The 20,227-nt window shown below is 34.1% G+C and overlaps 1 protein-coding gene across 1 annotated transcript; it reads left to right on the top strand.

Moving 5' to 3' along the window:
• The first annotated feature begins 1,815 nt into the window (after window positions 1-1,815).
• On the top strand, window positions 1,816-2,922 carry LOC149533508 (BTB/POZ domain-containing protein At3g50780-like). Its single transcript, XM_089805874.1, has one exon. It carries the CDS (start codon window positions 1,816-1,818, stop codon window positions 2,920-2,922), a length of 1,107 nt encoding a protein of 368 aa, XP_089662000.1.
• Window positions 2,923-20,227: the final 17,305 nt, after the last annotated feature.

Below are 20,227 nucleotides of genomic sequence, written 5' to 3'. Positions count from 1 at the left end.
TGTTGAGACTTAAATCTCTAGATGAAAGAGGATAATTCCAAGCAACCAAGGGGAAAGGGTAACCCACTATGCATCTTCACTTCTCTAAGATATAAAGTTCTCAAAGATTAGCCTAATTTGATAAGATTCCACTTCCAAAACAAATGTCTCTCGGTTCATTTTCATTCTTCATACTTCATCAAAATATAGATATAAGAACATGTGCTAGAATAATCACTTATTCATAAATGCTCTTTAAAAGAAAAAAGGAAAAACCAATTTAAACCCTTGGATGACTTTGACATATTAACTCTTCTATCCTAAATCTAACATAAGAATGAATCACCTTAGTAAATCCCAAAAATTATTAAATCCACTTAATAATAAAACACAAGAATGATATCTATCCAATCTAATATTTTTTGATAAAATATATCATTGTCCATAACTTTGAAAATAAATAAATTATAAGCTATAAATTGTAATTAGACTACATAGTAAGATAATGTTTACAAAATGTTGACAAGTAAATCACTACATAATTTGAGTATAGTTGTAAGTAAATAAATATATGTAAGATAATGTTTACAAAAGTATTTTTAATAAGACTACATATAATTATATATATATATATATATATTTTTAAATTAACTATTATATTAACATTAAAAATTATGTCAAAATTTTATCCAAGGGAAATATTATAAAATTATAGTTTCTAAGTTGATATTTAAAGACAACATTGAAAACATTTTTTCTTCATTAAATCAATTTCAAATTAAGAAACAAATTTAAAAATTATATTTAAAAAATCATCGATTTTTAAAAATAATATTTTGTTTACTTATTGATAAAATATATTTAAATTTTAAATGTTAAAAACAAAATTATTAGTACTTAGTGTGAATTATTTTATCAACATATATATAAAAATTAAAATTAAAGTGAAAACTAACACATACAAAATCCAAATTTAAAAAATAAAAGAAAAACACTTACATACCATCCAAAATCCAGAAAGGACAGTACTATCTGACAGGGTGCACGGGGAGCAGAGTAGGAATGGGCAGGAAATTCTACGGGTAGGAACTGATAGAAAGGACGGAAAGGGCGGGCATCCGGGCAGTCTATCCTCCTACCTGGTTAGCCGTTGCCGACTAGAAGGGTCTATCCAGCCCACAGATTGGACATTAATTTATTATTATTTAATATTAGTTAAATAATATTAATTTATTATTATTTAATATTAGTTAAATAATATTAATTTATTATTATTTAATATTAATTAAAAATTGTAATCATTATTTTGTCAATTTCAAGAAATTAATAAATTACAATATTCACCCATTCTATTGGCTACATAGCCAATTCGCCTAGACCCCAATACGTTTTAATTTGGGATTTAGCCGTCGCCAAGTTGGAGATCCTCAAATCTCAATGTTATCTGAATGTCAGTGTCAGAATTTAAGTCCCCTTGTTGGCGGCGCTACCACAGCGTCAGCAACATAAAATCCGATTGTATAAATGAAGACTTTAAGTGAAGTTGGTGGTTATTAAACTTGTAAGTCTTTTTAAGTCGCACCCTCTCGATTCTTCAATTCTCCATCATAATGAGTTGCAGATGAATTTAATTCAATAAAGTGTGCGACTTCTCATATCTTGAAAAGACGAGGAATGATTTTCCCAAACGATGTCAGAGCATTTCCTGCAATGAACATAAATAGCTTTCACATCAACTTTCTACACACGAAGTAAAATGAGGGCGTCTCACCTCTACTTCCTCGCACTAGCACCTATACAAGGCCTCATTAAATCAATTCGGAGCCATTACATGCAATGGAACGAGCTGATCAGCTTGGATCTGCAGATATCAAACTGTGGTTGATGAGCGGAAACGAAAAATACGAAGGAAATCCAGTTTATTTGCATTCTGCCGTTCTGGACCAATCGGAGTTTTTCAAAGTCAAGATGTCCGAACAACGGCCATTCGATAAAACAAAGGAAATAAGAGTAGTAACTTCTCATGGCTTTAAGGAGTATTTAAAATGCATCCAATTCATGTATGGGGAGCGTTTACATTTCTCCACTGTGGAGGAATCCCTGGCCATTCTTCCCATTGCTTCTGAATTGTTGGCTGATGAGTGCATCAACAAATGCATGGAATATTTGGAAGCAGTGAGTTGGAGACCTGAGCAAGAAACTCAGATCCGAGATGTGCTTTCTTCTCTGGGAGTGAAACCCTTACCAGATTTAGCTGCCAGGCTTAATAAAGAGGATGATTATGACCATACAGTATTTGTGGAACGGATGATCAATCAGATGATCTCTCTTGTTCTTGGTTGCCATCGGGTCACAAGGAATCGAGCAATAGCGGAGAAATATTTGAAGGGCATTTTCGAGGGAAGTTCCTCTAGACAAGCCACAGAGTCAACAGTTTGCAGGCGTGCCCTTTTATGGGAATTCAAATCTCTTATCGGTTCTGGTGATCTCGTAGGTATGAGGTCTCTCCTTAAGATTATCGAGTATTGTGAGGGAGAGACACTCAAAGCTTCATTCATGGCTTTTCTTGATAATGCAGAGTTTACTGAGCACGTTAAGAAGCTCTCTTGGGGCACACCTCAACCACATAGCGAAGATGCGTTCTACATTGTTATCCGGTTTATGAAGGCAACCGGAGACGGGAAGATGATAATTTCAAAAGCTTCTCGAACGTCTTTTCTCTTGACATGGATACCCATTCTCACTAAGTTATGTTTTGGACAGCTTCCCAAATTCGCTGAGTTCGAGAAGGCAGTTCTTAAGATTATTGAGAGTCTTCCTTTAGCAGATAAGAAACGAATATGCTTGTTATGGGCAGAGAAGTACAACGAATACAATATTGATATCGCAACGCCTTTTACTTTATTTAATGACCTCCAAGATGCCCATTACTTGGTTTCTTGAATCTCAGGAGTCTTTACCCATTTCAACTTTTTGCTTTTGTTTTTACCTGTGTCTCGTGTTTAGTCTTGGACTACAATTAGTGTTTGAGCTTGTTAGATGTTGAACTTGGAAAGTGTACTCGTCATGCTTACTAGATTTTTGCCGCATACGAGCACGAATATTATCTCTTAGTTTCTATGTATCGCTGCCTGATATAGTCACTATGGTAATTAAAAGCCAGTTAAAATTTCAGTGATGTCCATTATTTCTTTTGTGTAATGTTTATTCTATTCGGTGAAATCCTTATGTAAGATTTTAAAAACGTGACGATGAATTTTGAAGTTGAATACAGTCGCAACGTGTCATGCGTGTTGTTCGTCCATTCTTAACTAATCCGCTAAGTATTTGTTAAAAGTTAATGCTGTGTTTCATAGCGCTTAATGTTTTGTGTCGTCTCAAATTCTTATGGGAAAAAAAAGTATTTAGCAGATAATGGAATTATGAGTGTCATTTGATTTCCACAATCTATTAGCAGCAATATCAGTTTTTTTGGAATTTGATTGTGTCTGAAGTTTTTAGATTAATGTTTCGGATTACACACAGTGATCCATCATCAGGATGAAGAGCAAGAGAATAGAAAAAATAAGCACTTATTTCCACAATCCATTGGCAACAATATTGGTTTTTCTAGAATTTGATTGTGCTTGAAGTTTTTAGCATTACCGTTTCAGATCACACACAGTGATCCATCATCAGGATGAAGAGCAAGAGAATAGAAAAAAGCAAAATTACTAGACAAAAAGTTTCAAAGGATGGGAATATATCAATTTGACATAGAAGAGTGTGCAATGGAGTATAAACTTTTAAATACACCAGTAATATGTCTAGCTCGTCAATTTTTTTGGGATCCGTTGAGTATTCGCTTTTTAAATAAGCACTACTCTTCTTTTGAATGAAGAGATCTTTTTGCTTCTAAAGAACTTGTGAAGAGCATTTATCTTATTTATTCTTCAACAAGAGAGCTAAATATCATTATTAAAAAAACATTAAAGTCTATTCTAAAGCGTAAAAAGGTGAGAAAAATAGCCCTAGGAATAAAAATTCAGACTAATGATGACGATTTACCTCTTAATATTAAAATGGAAGAAAAAGAAAATTTTGAAAATTTCAAATGCTTTCAAGAAATTGGTACCTAATTGAAATGTGTATTACTTTATCCCCAATCGGTGATAAATGAACGTTGGTTCAGAGTCATTTCGAAAATGTTTTGGTCCAAATATGTAATTCAAATTAAGTTACTAAATAATGGATGCTGCCAGAGAGAGACAATGCTATACACAAGAAAGAAGAGATTCATAAAATGACATAATCCAATAAAGCTTTTGAGCATTACTGTTAATCCACTAACTAGTATAAATAGATCTATAGATCTATCCTATTTTGATCAATAAAAGAAAACTTACTTTCTCAAAATTGATACAAATTTTATTTGAACCAAAACGAAAGGAAAATAAGAATGAAAAATAAATCATAGATATAATGATAATAAGGAGATTATAAATAAAATGTTGCTCGAATATTAATTGAAGTTAGTAACTAATGATTTGGACAAAATGAAAACCTTAAAATCATTTTTATGAAAGAATTTCATTTGCTTCTCTTCTATGGAAGTTCCATTTTCCCATAATGCATCCTGATTTTCGGCCTATTTCTTCTTCTAGTAATATTTTTTCTATTCTCTTGCGCTTCATCCTGATGATGGATCATTGTGTGTGATCCGAAACGTTGATGCTAAAAACTTCAAACACAATCAAACTCTAGAAAAACTAATATTATTGCTAATGGATTGTGGAAATAAGTGCTTATTTTTTCTATTCTCTTGCTCTTCATCCTGATGATGGATCACTGTGTGTGATCTGAAACGTTGATGCTAAAAACTTCACACACAATCAAATTCCAGAAAAACTGATATTGTTAGAGAATGGAATTTTTAACAGAGAATGTTTTGTATCGTCTCAAATTCATTCAATTATTTTGTTGGATGAAATTTGTCGTGTTATTTTGAAGGTTAAATGCATTTTTAATAGCTTTAGTATTCGTGTATATTATAATAATGAATAAACAAGCTAGTAGTATGATTATGATAATGCTATTAGGAATAAATTGTATAGTTTCTAAGTCAAAGGCATTGATTCATGTTTCATGAATAATGTTACATTGGTCTATGGATAAACAAATATCAGCCTAAGAGGTTAGACTTTACAATTAGTAAAGATAGACACATTTTTCTTATTGGACTAGAGAAGCGTAAGGCCTAACCCTACATAGGAGGTCTATAAATGTAAGGATGTAAGAAAAAAAAATCATTGGCATTCCATATTTTCATGCTCACTAGCTGTTGCATACTACACAAATTCCTACAATTTGGCAGCTCATAATTGATGATTCATTTGATTTTAAATTAAATTGAATTGCAATGCATATTCAGTTATTCACTGCTCCAAATTGAATTAATTCATGTTTTGGAAATTGTGCAATCCTCTCTTATCCTATGGTCTATATAATTTTTTCTATTAAAATGAGTTTTATATTTCAAATTTCTTTTTCCCTATCGGCTTTGATCATTTTCCCCGGTGGTTTTTTTCCATTTTAGCTTGTAAAATTTGTCAAAAATAAGGCTTGTGTTTCAACAATTTGACAAGTAGCACTAATGTGACACTTGTTTCCATATTTTGTGTGTTCACTACATAAGCCCACAACTAGGCAATAGTTTAAGATGACAAATGCCATCTAAGCTAAGATGACAGATGTCATCTCTGGGTCATTCTCCTCTTGCCCTCTATATTGTATTTCCATCCAACATCATAAGGAAAGTTGCTTACTTTCTTTGGTGATTGTAAAAGAAAATTCAAGAAACATGGAAGAAGATGGAGTAGAGAATTTTGTATCCAATTTTATGAAATGCAATCATCTGTGGCTCACACATGATAAGAATAGACATCAACTTGTGCTCATAGATGTGGTGATCTTTCTTGAGTTTGAGAAATCTACGATGCTCTTTCGTAAATTGTTTGATCTTATGTTTTTTTGTCTGCAAAATAGTGTATGTGATTGCTACTAGACAACTACAAAATAGGGAAGACATTAGAAACTCCTTTGTTTGATTTCAGTGACGCAATATCTAGTAGCACTTTTTTAGGTTTTAAAGACTTTTTGTCAATCTTTTGTAGGGTTGAAACTTGTTCACACACATCCTTTTTCCCTATTGGTTCAGTACATCAAAACAATATTTGATTGGGCTTTTTGGGGTTTAAAGACTTCAATTATATTTGTATTGTGCTATTTACTATATAAATGTTTTCTTTTGTCAGATTAATTGCAAAGATATGCTTGATGTTGTGCACATAGGCTTTAGGGGTTTTATTGATTATATGTGATTTTAAGGGCTTTGTTATTCGTTTTGCAAATTTATTTGTTTTATTGTCTAGTGCAAGTGAAATTCTGATAATTCTGCTAGGTCTTTTGAAATCTATGACTTATTATTGGATCTCATACTTGTCAAAAAAATCCCCTTTCCAATTGAAATTTTTCTTTCCTATTCCAGGCATTTATGATCAAAATAAAATATTTTCCTTTTGCTTATGAAAGGAAAGTAATTTGAGGAGATAAATTTAATAGTTCTTGGATTGATTCAAGGAAAAATCACAATTGTAAGTCCACAAGCATCTAATGTATTAAATGTGAAGTAACCAGGTTTGGGGCGTACATTTCCATCAAGAGATGGCACATTTCTGATAGGCAGAGGAACATAGTCAAAGAAACTCCTGCGTTCATTGTAAGTAATAATGCACACCATTTCTTTCTACTGTGATCTACTTCTTAGGATCTCTTAAAGCTCGTTCACAAATTTCTGACTATGGGCAACATAGTGCAAAGGATGATCATCATTTGTAGGAAGAATCTTAAAACTAAAATATCTCTTCTTATTTATGACATAGTTAGGCAGTTTCCCCTACTTGGCATGAGATTTTGATATGTTTGAGTTACATTTTTCTATATTTGTGAGCTCTACAAAATAAGCTCAATTATCTTCAATAGATGTTGGTCGTTTATATAATTGTTGGTTATATAATTAGTGGTCAAACAATAGTATGACATAGCCTGTAATTGTAGTAAAGAAAGATTGAATAATACTACATTCAAGTTCCATCTTGTTTGATATCTAAGAAATATTTTAGACAAGGTAGTTAGCAACCATTTCAATTTCTTCTGAAACAATTTTACATGAAAAATATTTGTAGACTTTTTTACATGGTGTAGTTTTAGAGTGTTTAATGGACAACCTGAACTTTTAACCTTCAGAATTAGGGTTGCCTTTGTTGAAATCATGGTTTTTTCCTTATTTGAATCTTAAGCATTTCCCTTGTTTACAAGCTTCATCCACTCTTTCGTATAAGTTGGAAGGATACTAAAAAGGGTTGATAGTTTGAGCTCACACTGGCTAATTGCATCTATTTAAAAAGTTTCAAGACATTTACAACAATTCCATTATGTGAAGATCCTGCAATAATGACAGTTCATGAGACTGTATTTGGCCAAATACATAATAGGCATTATGTATTCTTCCACATTTTTCTTGCATATTTATAAGTACGATATTTGATATTTGACAAAAAATTGCTTTCATACTAAAATGGATGTTCATACAGCCGGGTTGCCCCTATAACTAATAACATTACTTCTAGTCAGCCAAGAAACCTATGATGCACAATTTATTTTAGCCGAGCAAATATGTAAGCATTATTGAGTTCCATTATTCACTAAATAGAACCGAATAGATACATTAGTGTGGATGTTTATTCAGAATTTGAGTCAACTTTTATTGCTGCCTATGGACTTCCAATTTCTCCCCCAACGCTCTGAAAGTTTCCTTGTACAAAATTATATTTCTTTCTGTCAACTCTCAGCTTACTCTTCCCAGCAAAGGAAAATTACAGTTCTCTTCAAATATAGCTGAATATGGATGTGTCTTGTGGAGATTATGCCAATCCTGCAATGTCTATCATTGGATTTGATAAGCCTGCAATGTCTATCATTGGATTTGATAAGAGACTTGATGGTAGGGGCCTAAGAGCTCTCATTCGTCCTCAACTAGATGAAATTCTAAAACTAGCTTAATCCACCATTCTATTTGAGTTGTCAAATGAGCATCTTGATTCCCGTGTCCTCTTAGAATCAAGCATGTTTATCTATCTATTCAAGATCATCCTGAAGACTTGTGGAACCACAAAGTTGCTGCTTTCAATTTCTAAGATTTTGAGAAATACAAGGAGTTTGTCTCTCTATGTAAAGGTTGTAAAATATACTAGAGGGAGATTTATCTTTACTGGAGCATAGTCTTTTCCTGATTGTAGCTTTGCAGAGGAAGTATCATTTTCGGAGAAATATTTTGGAATGTTCAGTTCTAGTGGAAGAGCATATTTAATGAGAGATTCAAATAAGAATTACAATTGGCATGTTTATTCTGCTTCTGCAGAAGGTTCCTGTAACTAAGGGTCTGTTTGGTTGTTGGAATAGGAATAGACATTCTGGAATATGTTTTCTATTCTCCGTTTGGTACGCCAAATCGGAATAGAGAATAGGGTTTCGTATTCCAATTTTACTTCTAAAACGAGCATAAGTCTATGCCAAAAAAAACCTATTATTAGAATAGGCCATTCCTATTCTCAATCCTATTATCCCAAATTTTATATATTTTTTGGGTCTGTGAGCGAGCGCATAAGGGCAAAATGTTATTATCATTGTAATGTGCATTTTGGCGGGTAGGGTTTCTTCTGCGCTCCGCAATGGCTTCACTATCCATTGGCGGTGGTTTCATTTGGCAGTGGTTTCATCTGCAACAGCTTCCCTCCCCATCTGGGTTTCATCTACAACAGTATGTAAAATCCTGAATGATCTGTTTCAATTTATTGTCAAGTGCAATGTTTTGTTTCGGCATTCATCATGCAAATATACAATCACACAAGTCGTACCCATTGCGACGGAGTATACCTGTTTCTAGTTCATAATTTGCTTATTACAGGTTTAGACAACAATTCCCTGTTATAAAAACTTCATTGCAAGTTTTTGGCATTTAATTTCTAGACTTTTAAAGTTACTTATTACTTTTGTAGACTGTCCCTCATTATTCAAAGCCACTTTGCCCTCCGAAACTAGTTTGAAATCATCAATAAGTAAGGACCCACTTTTGTTTCCTCCACAATATCATTTGAAGCCGGGTCACCTATTAATTCCAAGTTAGGTGCAATTCTCTCTCTCAAAGCTTCTTCTATCCTCCTCTTGTTAGGGTAAGTATTGTTGTCTTGTAAGGTAGGGCGCCATTTCAACACTATTATTGAAATGTATGAAACACTCTCCGAAGATGAGAAAAATGAAGGTGTTGGGTGAGAAATAGTGTAGACTATAAAATAAATGAAAATTAGAGAACATTGCATTGCCTTTTCTCCATGTGATTTGTCTGAAACAAAGTAGAGCATATGAAAAATGAAAATTAGATCAGAGAATATGACAGATAGAGCAACAATTGCATAGTCATTTCTTTGCATGATAGGTAATGTAAAAATACAATAGTCCAAGCTTTATAACTTTTGCAAACATCATGCAGACATGGGATGAGATTCCCCTAACCCTGGAGTACATTTCCTTGTTCCTCAGTTCGATTTTGGGGGTTTGCTTCTACTTTGTGACCTCTCTATTTTTGCCTCATTTTTTCTTATCCAAAAAGGAGGTGGCAAAATGAAATCCATCCAAACCCAGAGTTTTTCTTCTAGTAGAAATGAACTTACATTTGATGTCTTATTACGGGAGATGATCCACTAGGGTCTAAAAGGTAATAATTTGACATTTTATCTGTAGTGCATTTTCATTTTAGTGGGATGGATCCTCATGCTCCGTAGATGGTTGAGGCTAATGCTTTATTTTTGTGAAGACGAAGGTTTTAAATACATGTTCCTCACCATACCAACTTTGACCCTAGTGCCCATTGTTGTATTAGTGAAACTATTACTCCTTAGTCTGCAATGTAGGCTGCTATCCTTTCTTGAAAATAGGAAATTTACTTTGAGGGGTATTCTAATTTTCCTATCCTGTGTGGTTGTACTACTCCTGCTTTTATGTGTTTTGATTTTACCAGTGACATTACTGTCGTCATTCTGCTTTGTTTATTGGTATTTCTCAAATCTGATATTTGACAACTAGTTTGTTCACCATCTCTTCAAGCGTCACAAGGAGTCTGTTTGAGCAAATATGGAGAATTTGAAATACCAGTTAATATTGGACGCCTTACTGCCAAATGAAAATGAGAGATACATTTTCTAGAAGCTTAATAAAAAGTCATTTGATAGAATAAATAGTAACATAGACGAAGTTAGTCAAATTGAAGAAAACTGCAAAGGATTGCTTTCAATAATGGGAATTGTTAGATTGAGTGAAAGTCAGTAACTATTTATCAATTGAGCAATTGAGCAGTCTTAAGATGGTTATTATAATTAGTTCTTAGAAAAAGAAAATATGTGTTCACATTTGAAAGAATCTCTTAACCAACTGGAAAGAAATTTGATTCTCATAAACTTCCATGACATAAGCTTTTGAAGACATGTTTAGTGATGAAAGAGCATGTATTTTCTGTTGCATTCCCTCGTTGGATATGCATGCATGACAGTTAGTTTCTTCCTTGTATTAGATAACCCAAATTGCTTTTGATTCTTCTGGACGATCGAGGATGTTGACATGTGTTTGACTGTTACTGATTCATTCTCACTGTGAACATGAATTTTGACATATTAAATTTTGAAAAGTGGCAAATAGTGCAATTGACATTCTAGAAGATGTGTCATTCCTTGGTGGCTAATCATCATAGTTCATGCCATGCAAATTGATGAGGTTATAGGTTCTACAATTCTGAAAACAACTATTCCCTATTTAGATTAGGCCAAGTTTTGATTCAACTTGCAGCTCCCCATTCCTTCTTCAGAAAGTCCCAACATCAAGGCTTGCTGCTACATGTACAACTTTTATTTCTTCTTATGTTCTCACAGTCATTATGAAAGATTGATTTTGAAAGGAAGTTTATTAATTTTAGTCTGCTAGTCCTGGAATTAAGATATTGATGTGCTCAAGTGCTTCTACAATTACCAACTTTCAATGTGCAAGAGGGGCTTAAGGTTGCAATAGGGAATAGTTGTTTTCAGAACTATGGTGTGTTCACAATTTTGGACACTTTTACTTTTTAAAATCTTGGCATGTTGTATGGCGATGAGATACAAGGTCAATGCTTTGTTGATTTCCTCAATAAATCACATCAATTTGAGCTTAGCCTTTGTTATATTTGTGCAATGTGGTAATTGAGTGGCAAAGGCACTGCCACCACTTCATCTAGTTTTTTTTGTGTTATTGTATTTACAAGAGTGGTGATGACTCAAACCCCCAATCATCTAGTTGTTATCGAGAGCATTGCATATGTTAGGTTATTATCATGCATGTTATTTGAAGCTAACAATCAACATTTTGGTTTTCTCTATGCTGAAGATTGCATCTCCATGGTTCCAAAAAAAATTAGGGATTGTTATTACATGGTTGTAGGACGTGGCCCCTGCTAACACTATTGGTAAGTATTTTCTGTTCAATCATTGCATAGCTAGTTACTGCTACATCAAATGATCAGGTTCTTTTCCTGTCCTAATTGACTGTACAATTTTCCAACGTTCTCACTTAATTTTTTTGTTTGATCAAGCTCATTTTTAAGCCCAAGTAATTCCTTGATTGCATTATTAGTTTCTTTCAACCTATTTTCCAACACATTTTTTTCTTGTACCAGTTGATTGAACAATCTTTGGACAAGATAATATCTAAGATTCATAGTAGATGTGATTTAGGCTAGTAAATATTGTTACGTGAACAAATGAAAGTTGTAGAATGCAATTTATGTTTATTTTTAGAGTCATCTTTATGGATGAAAGCCATGATTGGAGGATTTTTTTAATTTGGTTGAAGACCAATAGGAAGAATGATGTAGAACAATAATGAGTGACCTTGAAATATAATAGTAATGGTGTAGAACAGTGTTGCGATCTCTTGAAATTAATTCAAAAATGAAAATCTTGTCTTCCTTACAGAATTGGAGGTTATTTTTGATGAATCATAATATTGATTGTATCAACATCTATGTTTTGATATATATTATGCAGTATGCTATGATATATATCTATGTTTAGTATGTTTATACAAGGCCATGCGATTAATGCTTGCCCTACATTTTATATATTTATATATTGTTATGTGAGTATGCCAAACATTTAATCCATTATGTGGTTGTAGGTCATTCGATGGATCCTATTAATGATATAGAAATCCAAGGAGCCATTGTTAAGAAGATCAAGGTCATGTGCCTACTCATTGTTTTTCTTGCCAACCTTGCTGTAATCATAGTAACATCTTCTGAAGAAGCTAGAAGTCAGAGACGTAAGCGAAGAAGACCTTTATGTCCTTTTTATAAGCGCATTATCCATTCAAATAATATTGATCAAATATGCATGAGCAGAGTAGCCTTGTTTCGCTTGGCCACAGTTCTAAGGAAAAAAGGGAGAATTGAAGATATGCCAAATTTAACATTAGAAGAACAACTTGTTATGTTCCTCCATACCATTGGCCACAATCTAAGGAATCATAAGATTGGTCATAACTTTGATCATTCTGGGGAGATAGTGGGTTGACACTTCCAGAAGGTATTGAAGGCTATCTTAGGGTTGCATAATGAGTATCATTTACCCCTTGTTGCAACCACTCCTCCAGAAATAGATGGGAAGGACCATTTTTATCCATTCTTCAAGGTAAATATACTAGTGCCATGTATTTCATCACTACAAACTTAAATATATTAATATGTATTTGATAAGAATATTGCTTACTGTAGGATTGTATTGGTGCAATTGATGGAACCCATATGCTAGTTACAGTTGATGTGGACATCCAAGCCAAATATCAAGATAGAAAAGGCAATTGTCACATAATGTTTTGGGTGTTTTCTCATTTGACCATAAGTTTCAATACATTCTTGCTGGTTGGGAAGGGCCTGTTGCAGATAGTCAAGTGCTTGCTTTGGCTCTCTCTAGAGCAGATCCCCTTGTAGTTCTATGTGGTATATTAATTCATATTTTTATATGGTTATATTTTGATTATATTAAATGAAAACGTTATGCTATATGTTGACTATAACTTTATTTGTATTTGCATATGAAAATTCTATTTGGTTGATGTCGAGTATCCAAATGTACCTAGATTTCTTGCTCTGTACCAGTGTATGCATTACCACCTAAAAGATTTTTGTAGAGAAAACCCCATCAGCAGTCCTCAAGAGTTATTTAACCATCGACACACCTCTCTTAGGAATGTGATAGAGCATACATTTGGTCTCTTCAAGCAATGCTTCCCTATCCTGAAGCATGCGACATCATATAATATCAAGACCCAAACAAAGATTGTTTTATCATGCAACATATTACACAACTTCATTATGATGGAGGATGGTATTCCATCAGAAGTGGAAATTGAAGAGGATGATGATGATTTTGCTAGGATTAACATACCAGTTCTTGAGACTTATGGGATGAACCAGTGAGATAGAGATGACTAGGGGAAATTTTGAGATGAAATAGCCCAAAGGATGTGGGAAGACTACAACTCTCGAACTTATTTGTTCTAGAAAACATGAACAATTATTTGCACTTTGTACTTAATATAAATTGCACTTTATACTTATGGGTACTAGACATTTGAGTTTGTTTGGTATGTATGGACTTATATAGATTTTTGAGATATTTAGAATTAATGTACTTGGTATTTCTATAAAAAGGCTTTGTGGCTACAACATGTCTAGTGCTTGGACCATCTTTTATTATTAATTTCTGAATATAACTACATCTATTCATCTAGATTTACTCATTACCTACATATATTGTCTACATAACTAGTTCATAGTTTAAAATATATATTGTCTACATAACCAAATTATAGATAAAGTGTTTAGAATAAGTTACTATCATATTGCTTAGCCTTATCCATGAAAAAATATCTCTGTCAAAGTTCGATTCAGTTGTCAGTTCTGGTATCAACTTTTTGTATTGTTTATCATTTTTGCCTTTGTAGATGTGAATTTTTGCAAGACATGGTAAACGCTTTTGAGATGAGGGGATTTTTTTTATATAGGTAAACTTGCTAAGGAAACAAAATTTTTAAAACATTTTTGGACTGTGAGGTAGCTTTATTTTTCACTACTAGATGTTTTTCATCGGACAATTACTATAAATCAAATCTGGGATATGCAAGGTGAATATAAAGTTAAGAATCCTTTTTAAAGAACAAGATTAAACTTTTTGAATTTATAGCTTGCTAATGATCGTGCTTGAAAATTGTTATTTCAGTTTTATTTTATTTGTTCAAAGAAATATTCCATCAGCCGATTTTTTGGGCTTTCATGCCCAAAAAGATTCAATCTAGGCATTGTCAACTGATGTTGGAAAAATGAAAACAAAGTGATATATTGTATCTCCATTGTCTAAGATGTCAAATTTTCTTACTGGAAAAATAAGACCCTAACTCCTTAAGACTCATAAAATGGGTAGGAAGTGCACTAACAATAATCTATACACATTTATGTGCTTATTTAATTTAGTCCTTCATGTTTTTATAATTTTGAAAGATAGAAAATGTGATATTGCTATTAGCATTAGCATTTAACTGTCTAGTTTTCTAGTCAAGTTTATTGATCCATATTTCATGAGTAGCAGTTTACACAAATTCATCATTTATGATAACGAATAGAACACTTGGCACTCATCGCATCTAAGTGCTACTAAAAAAGGTGAAGCACCGGAGGTTAGCTCGACTACAGGTCAACTTGACTATGCGAGCTTCCTTTATGGTTAAAACCACTATTCTTGTAACCTCATTTGCAAGTAGGGTGCAACCAGCCCATTTGCAAGTAGAGTGGGTTTAACATAAACACAACTTTGCAGTTAAGTGCGCTTAACTAGGAAGTCCCAATGCCTAGCCCTATTCTATTCATTGTTGTGAGAGATAGATTTGTGTAAACCACTAGTCATGAAATATGAATCAATGAGTTTGACTCAAAAACCACACATTAAATCCTTAAAGATAGAAAATGAAAATGAGTACATGACTACTAGCACTATTTACTTCTACACTATCATGAATGAATGAATTTAATAATGACATAAATATGTATAGATTATTAGTTGCTTGAAAGTTTCTTGAGACAACTCCTTTCGATTTTTAAGGACTATCTTGAGATATATTTGAGGAATTCTGTCAAATAGTTCAGATTGATATTCATACCCATATTTATTGCATTTCATGCCCCTATATTTACTGTAATCTTCCTTTCCTCTATGCTTTGATTGATATTCATACCCTGTTCATATTCTATTGATGTAGGGTAGTTGTTTAACAAAATAAATGGCATTCAAATTGCCTTATTGGGGTAGTAAGTAACCTCGCACACATCTGTCTTTAGCTCTTGATATAATTCTTCATCTTAATCATGACAATGAATTGTTTTCTAGAAGTATTGCAGCTACCAATTCATTGCTGAATATGTCATTCACCAATCTTTTGACGAGTGTAAATGAGGATCTTTGTGTGACCATGATTCATTCATCATCTAGAAATACAAAAGTAGTTTGGACAAGAGGCATGGAGTGGAAATTGTTGGATTTTCTCCATAAGCAAGTTCAGTTAGGCAGAAAAGGTGAAGGTGGGTTTCGAAAAGAAGCTTGGACTGCCATCGAAAGGAGGTTCAACGAAGACATGAAGATGAATCTAGGAAGGGAAAACTTTAAGAACAAATTAAAAACATGGAAACAAGGCTACAAAATTATGAAAGAATTGAGAAATATGAGTAGATTTGCATGGAATGAGAGTACACAATGTGTTGGCACTTATGATACTATATGGCAAGAGTTGTTGAAGGTAATGTAGTCTTGACAATATTTATGTAAGTAAAATATCTCTTTATTAATTGTGTTAGGATAAACCACGGACAGAAATAAAAACTACATGCAAATATAACTAATAATAGAAAATAATAGAACACACAGAAATGAACACAAGGCACCAATATTTAACGTGGTTCACCCAATCCCTGGGCTACGTCCACCAAATAGCAAGTCTGATCTTATTACAATCCAGTGATTACAACCTGATTACAATCTGTAATCCTTTACAGCTCAATACCGTCGCAAGAACCAATTTCGCATCACAACATAATGAAAAATACCCAACCCTAAGCCCTTTTATACAAGTATTAAACCGCTTTAGGGTTATAACATGTCGGCCATATGTTGGCCATAATATGTCGGCCACGGCCCAAAATTTTTTTTCTCACTATTTATGAAGTATGTACAGTACTTTCCTAATCAGTCACCACAATCTAACAATCTCCCACTTGGGGACTGATCAGGCTCCACACTAAACAACAATCTCCCACTTGGAGACTGATCTTGGAGCAATACAACTACCACATGGGGCTCTGACTGGATCAAACGACCTTGGACTCTGCTGTTCTTTTATTCATGTTCAGTCTAAAAGACCAACCGAAGCTGAAGAGGAGTTCAACTTCTCCCTTATTACAACCTTTGTCAACATATCTACTAGATTATCATTGGTATGTATCTTCTCTAGCTTTAACTGTCCATCCTCCAAAACTGACCGAATGAAATGGTACCGCAACTGTATGTGTTTGGTCTTAGAATGCAGAGCTGAATTCTTAGCAAGATGAATGGCACTCTGACTATCTGTAAACAAATAATTATCCTTCTAAGGATGTCCCAATTCTTCCAAGAAGAACTAAAGCCATATCATCTCCTTGGCTGCCTCTGTAACAGCAACATACTCTGCCTCTGTAGTGGATAAAGCATTAATCTTCTGTAACCTAGAAACCCAGCTCACGGCTGCCCCACCAACAGTAAAGACATAACCTGTAGTACTCCGCCTGGTATCAATATCCCCTGCCAAATCTGAGTCAACATAGCCTTGTAAATTAGTAGTAGAGCCCCCAAAGTGTAAACACTTATTGGATGTCCCTCTCAAATATCTGAGAATCCACTTGACAGCATTCCAATGCTCAAATCCTGGATGACTCATATACTTGCTAACGACTCCCACTGCATGTGCAATATCTGGCCTAGTGCATACCATAGCATACATCAAACTTCCTACAGATGAAGCATAGGGTACCTTGGACATCTTATCCTCCTCTTCCTGTGTCTTGGGACACATCTCCTTATTCAATTTGAAATGACCATGTAAAGGTGTGCTGACAGATTTAGCATTCTCCATAAAGAAACGTTGCAACACCTCCTCAACATAATCAACCTGAGATAGCATCAAGGTTCTGTTCTTCCTATCTCTGCAAATCTTCATACCAAGGATTTGTTTTGCTGCCCCCAAATCCTTCATAGGAAATGCATGTGCTAACTGGTGTTTTAGCCCCTTAATATGATCCATGTTAGACCTAGCTATAAGCATATCATCAACACATAGACATAAAATAACGTAGCTATCATCATCCAACCTCTTAAAATAAACACATTAATCTGAATGACACTTGTTATATCCATGCTCATGCATAAAACTATCAAATTTCAGATACCATTGCTGAGGTGCTTGCTTCAAGCCATATAAACTTTTCTTCAATTTGCACACTAAGTTCTCCTTAACTTTGACCTCAAAACCTTATGGCTGAGCCATATATATTTCTTCATCCAAATCACCATGAAGAAAGGCTATTTTAACATCCATCTGCTCTAAATGCAAATCTTCAGTAGCCACAAGACTTCAAACAGTACGAATAGAAGTCATTTTAACAACAAGAGAAAATATCTCATCAAAATCAATTCCCTTTTTCTGTGCAAATCCTTTTACAACTAACCTGGTCTTAAATCTTTTCTTACCTCCTTCCTCTTCTTTCAACCTATAAACCCACATATTCTGTAAAGCCTTTTTACCCGCAGGCAACTTGCACAAATCCCATGTCTTATTTTTCAGCAAAGAGTCCATTTCATCTTTCATTGCAGACTCCCACTGAATCTTAGTATCCATCTGCACAACTTCATGATAAATTTCAAGTTCACCAACATCAGTAAGTAAAATAGAATACAAAGAGGGAGAAAACCTTTGTGGAGGTCTAATTTTCCTTGTTGACCGTCTAACATTTACTGGTGTGTGTGGTATTTGTTGTTGCAGTTGTTGCACATCATGAGGAATGGCTGGAACATCAGCTTTTGGAGTATCATCTAGCACTACATAATCATCTTCTTTCTTCTCATGTTGTTGCAACAGATCTTTGTACAACACTTTCTCATTGAATATGACATCCCGACTTCTAACAATTTTAAGATTTTCAAAATCCCAAAGCCTATAACCAAATTCATTAATGCCATATCCAACAAAGACACATTTCCTTGATTTAGCTTCTAGCTTGGTTCTATTTTTAGAGTCTATATGAGCAAAAGCTTCACAATCGAAGGTCTTGAGAAAAGAATAACTCACCTTCTTACCATTCCATGCTTCCTCTGGAATACCACAGCCCAAAGGAGTAGAGGGACCTCTATTAATCAAATATACTACGGTATTGATAGCCTCTGCCCACATGTGTAAGGGCAACCCAGCATGCAACCTCATGCTCCTTGTGTGCTCCATTATAATCCTGTTCATGCGTTTAGCCACTCCATTTTCTTGTGGAGTCCTTGGAACAGTTTTCTGTCTACGAATACCATTAGTGGAGCAATAATCTTCAAATTCATGACTGCAGTACTCACCACCATTATATGATCTGAGACATTTTAATTTTTTACCAGTCTCATTTTCAACCAAGCATTTCCATTTCTTAAAAGTTTGAAATACATCAGATTTCTGTCTAAGGAAATAAACCCATACTTTTCTAGTTGCATCATCAATAAATGTAACATAATAATGAGAGCCACCAAGGGAAGATACCTGAGCCGGTCCCCATACATCTGTATGCACAAGCTCTAATTTCTCCTTTTTATTTTCCTTCCCTATCTTTACAAAACTCACTCTCTTTTGTTTTCCATACACACAACTTTCACAGAAATCCATATTCACACATTTCAGACTTGGTAAAACTTTCTTTGAATGAAGTACTTTCATACCTTTCTCACTCATGTGCCCAAGTCTATTGTGCCACAACGCTGTATCAAAATCTACAGCAGCTATTTGTTCTCCCTGCTCAACTGCAGCAATTGTTCCTGAACATTCATTTTTCTCTGAAACAATCAAAGTAGAAGGAATAATATGACCTGTACAAAGATATAGGGTGCCTACTTTCACACCTTTTGCTACTACAAGGGAACCTTTTGAAACCTTCCAATTTTTATCACTAAAAGTAACTACACAACCCTCATCATCGAGTTGCCCTGCTAAAATTAAATTCCTACTTAGTTTTGGAACATGTCTTACCTTATGTAGTAGCCAATGATTCCCATTCTGCAACTTAATCTTAATTTTTCCCTTTCCAACAATCTGACAGGGTTCATTATCCCCAAAATAAACAAGCCCAAAATCCCCTTGGACATAATCAATGAAATAACCTCTATGAGGTGTAGCATGAAATGAAACACCATAATCTAAAACCCATGAATGATCAACACTCTCTAAAGATAGAAGCAAAGCATCCTCTTCGGATTTGTTACTTACCACATTTGCCTCCTTGTCTCCATCTGATTTATCTCCTTCATTTTTCTTTCAATTCCAGCAATCTTTCTTTTTGTGCCCTGGTTTTCCACAGTACCAACAATCATTTGGTCCTCTCAATTGAGACCTCTTCACCTTTGACTTTCCTCTTGATTTCTCACAATTTTCAGAGTTACTTCCTCTTTCAGTTGTTCTGCCCCTGCTTTGTGCATTTAAAGCACTTCTTGATGTAGATCCACCTGAGGATTTCCTATGAGTTTCCTCACTTAAAATAACACTGATCACATCATCATATTTTAGGGTGCTAGATCCAGGAACAGAATTACTCACAGCCATTACCAAGCCATTCTAGCTTTCAGGTAAAGAACACAAAATCAAGAGAGCCCTAATTTCTTCATCAAAATTGATACCCACAGAAGATAATTGACTAGTAATAGTATTAAACTCATTTAAATGATCTGCAACAGATCCACCTTTTTCCATTTTTATATTAAATAAACGCTTCATGAGAAATACCTTGTTTGAAGCGGAGGGCTTT

This window comes from Cupressus sempervirens, chromosome 10, assembly GCF_028749045.1.
Source record: "Cupressus sempervirens isolate cs-2001-9-10 chromosome 10, ASM2874904v1, whole genome shotgun sequence".
Lineage (NCBI taxonomy): Eukaryota > Viridiplantae > Streptophyta > Pinopsida > Cupressales > Cupressaceae > Cupressus > Cupressus sempervirens.
The sequence above is the reverse complement of the archived record's forward strand: the minus strand, read 5'-3'. Positions and strand labels throughout refer to the sequence as shown.

Coding starts and splice junctions, on each gene's coding strand:
- LOC149533508 (XM_089805874.1), top strand. CDS start 1,816: ATGGAACGAGCTGATCAGCTTGGATCTGCAGATATCAAACTGTGGTTG.